Source organism: Nilaparvata lugens, chromosome X (assembly GCF_014356525.2).
Source record: "Nilaparvata lugens isolate BPH chromosome X, ASM1435652v1, whole genome shotgun sequence".
Lineage (NCBI taxonomy): Eukaryota > Metazoa > Arthropoda > Insecta > Hemiptera > Delphacidae > Nilaparvata > Nilaparvata lugens.
Genome location: NC_052518.1, coordinates 27661220 through 27667386, shown reverse-complemented (window position 1 = coordinate 27667386; position 6167 = coordinate 27661220). Strand labels below are relative to the sequence as shown.

Sequence of the window (6167 nt, the reverse complement as noted above, 5' to 3'; positions counted from 1 at the left end):
GTATATTTACTACAATCTAATCCAGGTGAGAAACAATTTGGGAAATTATCTTCAAAATAGTGATAACCATAATTACAATACCAGACAAAACGGTGACCTGCTCACACCCTATGTAAGATTGTCTAGAACTCATAGGAGTCATATGTATCAGAGGCATGTAATGTTTAATAAATATACTACTGCAACTTAGGTCTACGCACAGGTTTTACCTTGTAGGCTACTCCTTAAACATAGATGGACATAAAATATATACTGCAGTTTTGGGATCATTTTATATATTTAATAGTAATTTTCTTGTATTATTTTTAGATGTTATAATATTATATTATTATAATTGTGTATGTTTTTTGAGAAATAAATTGAATTTGATATTGAGCACTTCCAAAAGCAAAAGTGGAAGGTCATAGATCTAGCAAATCTGAGGTAATCTGAATATCAGGAAATTGTCCAAGTATTTTTATTTTTTATTCTGATTTGTCTAAATAACCTAAAAGATTAGGTATGCTCAATTATTTAGAAGGTTGAGTTTATACTTTTTTATTCTTCCAAATGACAATAAAATGATATTATTATAAATGTTTTAATTATTGAATAATAAACTCAAATGATGAAAAGTTTTTTGATCAGCTGTTTAGCACACTTGAAATTTAGCGGCCGGAAAGGGTACTCTTTCCAGCCTTAGCCGGAAAGAAACCTGTTATGAGGTCAGATGACTGTCATCTGCAAACAATGTCTTTCAGATCTACGTAAGGACTGGAAAACAGCTGTTTTCTGTGCAGTGTGGCGAAATAGCTATTTTTACGCGCAGTTGTAGAAAATAGCTATTATTTATGTATTAAGAGCGTGATGCGCGACTTTATCGCTCACGCAAAACGGTTATCATGCGACGTGAAGCAGAGCGTGATAATTTTGCAAGAGTGATAAAGAAGCATTACGCGTGAATTACATACAAAATTTTTCCTACAACTGCACAAACCTGTTAAATTACTTATAACTGGCGGATTTAATAATAATTCGTCTCCACTGATATCCATCATGGCTGTAGAATCGGTACAATTACCGACTTTTTAGGTTAAGATCTGACTGAGAGACAAACCACTCTCGGTCTCAGACAGCACAGTATTGCGCATGCGTTAGTAACGGTTTTTTCCCGTTCCATTCAGTCAGATCTTTGAATATAAGGTTCATTGTGATGATGGTTACCGAGCACCGTAACTGGAGCCGTCATTCCATTTTGATGATGATATTATTATCCAATGATGATTTATCATTAAATTCGATATAATAATCAATATATTATCATCATTTCATTCAATAAAAGTAAGATTACCTTTCAATAATATAATTAATAGAATATAACGGTTGTTATTTAACTAATGTTGAAAAACACTATAGCTAAGTCAGCATATTGTCATTTCAAAGCAAAAACCTAACCCCCTAACCACCCCTTTTATATTTAAAACATTAATAAACATAAATCTTTGTGAAAACCCGTAACCCCTTCCAGCATATTGCAATTCAAAGCAAAATCCTAACCCCCTAACCTATCTTTTCACCTTTGAAATATCGAAAACCATAATTCTACCTGTACCCTAGCCCTTTCTAGCATATTGCAATTTTAAAGCAAAAACCTAACCTAGCCTTATGGAACAATTTTAAATATAACTTGAAATAACCCAACCACTAACCTTTCACATTCAATACTTTGGATTTCAAAGCGAAATCCTAACCCCCTGACCTATCCTTTCACCTTTGAAACAACAAAAAACATAACTCCACCTGGACCTTAGCCCCTTCTAGCATATTGCAATTTCAAAGCTAAAACCTAACCTATCCTTATGAAACATTATTAAATATAATCTAAATAAAACCTAATCCTTAACCCTATTTTGTCAGATAGTTGAATTTCTACATTGTTGATAAACGATGTGGCAACCTTGCAATGCCTGAAAGAGATCTGCTTTGTTGAATGATACACAAGGATAGCAACATCATTGCAAATCACACCTTCCATTATAACGTGGACCTCACTATAGATACTCAAAGAATACTTTTGAATAACTATGTGATAACTGTGACCGTTGCTGGCCGTTACTCTGTATCTGAGACAAAGAGAAGCTGCTACTGAGAGTGGTTTGTCTTTTGGCGAGCTGCTTATCATCAGCTGATTAGCGAGTGTAAAGAAACTTCTGCGCATGCGCGAATGATTTGCGAGCGTAAAGAAAATCTACTGCGCATGCACAGATGGTTAGCGAGCGAAAAAGTAGATTAAAAAAGAATATCAAAACAGAAATAAGCTGTTTTGCAAGGAGAATTGAGTATGTAAATTCTTTCTTTACGCGCATTTGTAGAAAAATAATAACTCACAATGAGAGTGAGTGAGAGGCACGCGTCCCTTCCACTCGGGCATGGTTAGCCAGCGCCCACCTAAGAGCGAGAGAGACAACCATTGACTTGACATTTTGAATTACTGGCGCAGTCGCAGGAGATTGCTTGCGGCGCCTGCGCAGGTTGACTGCTCCGTTTCACTCTCTCTCCAGGTGAATGCTGGGCTTGCTGGGCTTGCTGCTGCGAGCGTTGCTCGCCACTGCTCCTATTCATGCTCTTTCCAGACGACCGTGAACCAAAACGAACGCTCTCATTCGCTCTCATTGTGAGCGCATAACGTGGGAACGTAACGCAGTTTCTTGAAGTGTCTCCCGGCAAACCAATTTATAAGACGTTGTCACGTCAAAATATAATTATTTCAATATTCAATATCTGAACAGAAATATCGATATCAATTTGAATCGATCAAATAAGAATATCGATATAATATGTAACTATTGAATAATAATAATAATAATAATGTCTCTGGTCAAGGGTACAACACGACCAGAAGAGTTTATTCAAATCATAGACATGATTACAAAAAGCATATAAGGCACAATTATTTACAAAGTATTAATACAATTGGTTGATTACTTGCTGATCTAAGAAAATGTGGCCCCACTATATATGAATATGTGTCGGGATGCCACTAATTTTGCTATTGTTTAAAGATTTTATGCCAAAAGCAGGCCCCATTTTATATGTGGGCTGACTGGGCTATAGCCCAGAGCGCAAGATATTTGGGGGCGCCAAATATTTGGGGTCCCAAATTCCCATTTTTTAAAATATCTTTTATTTGCTTATTTGTTATATTCCACTGTAGAGAAAATTTATATTTGGAAACTACTACTCTGTAGCCGCAAAAATGTGCAAAGCTGTGTGTAGCCCAGGGCGCTATTCACCCTAAACCCAGGCCTGGCCAAAAGTTAAAAATTCTAATAAAGATACATTTTGCGAGTCATTAGAAGTTCATAAAAACCACATTTCTATACACAAATAATAATGTAAAAAAGTAAATTGATAACCTAAGATGTAGAAATTTTATAAAAATTCAACATAGAAAAACATTTATAATACTCATGGGAAAAAAATCATTATAATGAAGAAAATGAGAATGAAACAGTACCGTATGGAAAATTTTTCATAGAACTAATTGTTCTCCATGATTGATTCTATTGGACAGGAGCCACTTTTTTGTTTTCGATTTGAATGAATTGATTGGAACTGTTTCTTTAATAGCTATTGGCAGTTTATTGAAAATGTTTGGTCCTAAATATGTGGCTGACCTCTGAGCAGCTGATGTTGTCATCCTAGGAATTGCCAAGTCCATGTTCCTTCTGCGTGATTCAAATTGATGAAGAGTTGTGGGTTCTTTCTGGTGAATGTTGGAAGTCTGTGAATGTAAATCTGTCTGATGCTGAGCTCCGAGTATAGTAGTACTGAAGGGAAGAGTGGATGTTTGCGTCCTATTCCTATTATCCTAAAAATTAGCTTCTGAACCTTGAAGATAGGATCGATGTGGCAGAGATTTGTAGTTCCCCAGGCCAAAATGCCATATCTTGCTATGGACTCGACTATTGCATAATAAACATTTTTCATCATGTCTATTCCTCCATCCATTTTTCATGGCCATCTCCTGCACTTAGGTTTCTCCCAATCCTGACTCTGCCTACGATTTTCCAGATATGACTTGAACCATTCTGAGACAACACCTCTTACACCCATAGCCTGAAGCTTTTTCAGTAAGATGCCATGAGATACTGTATCAAACGCCTTTGCTAGATCCAGAAATACTGCAAGGCATTTCTTACCATTATCCAAATCGTTAATTACGGACCTTGTCAACTCAAATACAGTTTAAAGCATCATCTGTAATATCGATATAATATCGGACCTATCGAATAATAGTATCGATACTCATTGATATCGATAATATCGGTACTGAGAAAAATAATCTGCTTCTGCTATTGAGTACTGATAGGCTGGTTGAGTTTCATCTATTAGATATCTTAATAATAATTTATTAGGAGAATCAGAGAACTATTTTGTTTGTAAGAACTCCTGTAAAATATGCGCATCTCTTCCGATAAAATGGATTCTGTAATTGAAAGGTAATAATGTATAATTTATTGTAGTTAGTTACAAGTAGAAATTGACATTTCGATAATAGGCTATTCATTCTTGTACCAACTCGCTTATTTCTGAAAGCAATTGGATGAGTTATTCCGTGAAAGTACTATTTATTGAGATATTAAAAACTAGATAAGATTCGTTAATTAATTTAGGTTTTATTATAGAATACTAAAGTAGTGAAGTAGGTCAGTTGACCAAGATAACCTATAAAATGCTGATGTTGTTTTGTGAAAAATCTCAGTATTGCAGAGATTGGTTACTGTGTTTTTTAAATGTCGATAATTCTGGTTCTTCTGTGAACTGCACATAGGCCTAATTTAATGTTGTTTATTGAATTAAATTTGATGTGGACCTATTTTTACTTGGTGTAGTGCATACAATTTTTATAAAAATGTTATGCTACTTTAGGCTATCTGCCTAAAGGTAGCGTCCACTATCTGCTATGAGAAAACATATAGATATAGAAACGTTTAGGATCGTAGATTGTTCGCTGTGTAGCCGGGCTCGTATTGACTGCTCGAATTACTTTTTAAGGTCAGTTGGAAATTTCCCGTAAGGCATTCCCACCAACAAATTACCTTACGAATTTTCTTTAGGTATTCGGCTACAATAGACATTTTTACAATAAGTATTTTTTCTCGAAAGTATACATGCCTTATATTTTTAGCTTGTGTAGACAATTGATATTGAAGATCAGAATTCAGAATACTCTGATCGAATTATAGAATCGTTACAGATAGTTAAGAAATCTAAAGGCCCAATTAAAAAATAAATAATCAAATGTTCATGTAGTTTGCCAACTGATTTTTTTGGTATTATTCTATAGACAAAATCGTATAAGTTAATAGATTGTGTAAAATATTGACGAACTAATAATTTTGGGATTGATAGTTATTCCTGGTTCTGGCTGATTAGGTGATTCGAACTTGATGATTTCCTATTCCTTTTTGTAACACTTTGTGAACTTTTCCAGATTATGAAGTCTGCAGCTAAAAGCTGTTCAATTAATCGATTTGCATGATGATGGGCGAAATAGCAGGGTCGGCCAGTTTCCTTCACCTTGGCGATATAGTCTCACTATTCGCTGAAGGCAATGTCTGTGGATTTCTCAGTACATTGGGGTGAGTTTCTGTCAAATACATTTATTCATATCACTCTTCAAATTAAAAGTACAGTCGACTTGAGATATTTTTTATTTTTAATTTATATTTATATTGAAATTTAAATATTATAGAATTTTATAAACACATTTCAAATATCACATCCAAAGATAACATTTTTTACATTAACTCATTTCTTCTTGTCATTAATATTTATAACATTTTTTCAGTAGCCTAGTATTTATTTTCTTTCACAAGTAAGGAAAATGTTCTTCAGGCTTAGCCGTTAAGAGAAAAACAGATTATGATTCTACCTGATGAAACATGCAAGTTGGACTTCTGATCAATTATATTTCTTGTCTTTCTTCAAAAAGTGTTATTCTTTCTCCCTATTGTTCATGCTGTTATAGAACAATATTGAATTCACGACTACAACTGACTATTTTCCCTAAAATATTATTAACTGATCTCTTCATTCCTATTAATTAGCACATATTATTTCAATTAATCATTGAGAGATTCAACAGGTTGATTCTAAAAATACTTCCCTGCCGAATTTAAAAT

At 34.2% G+C, this 6167-nt stretch overlaps 1 protein-coding gene across 1 annotated transcript in view; it reads left to right on the top strand.

Annotated features, from left to right (window-relative positions):
• Positions 1–4319: 4319 nt before the first annotated feature.
• LOC111047153 (inositol 1,4,5-trisphosphate receptor) overlaps positions 4320–6167 on the top strand; it is a 129873-nt gene continuing 128025 nt past the window's right edge. Inside the window, exons 1-2 of the mRNA XM_039441868.1 lie at positions 4320–4481; positions 5477–5624. Of these exons, the coding sequence (XP_039297802.1) occupies positions 5521–5624 (104 nt within the window). The 5' untranslated portion in view covers positions 4320–4481; positions 5477–5520. The remainder of the gene's footprint in view (positions 4482–5476; positions 5625–6167) is intronic.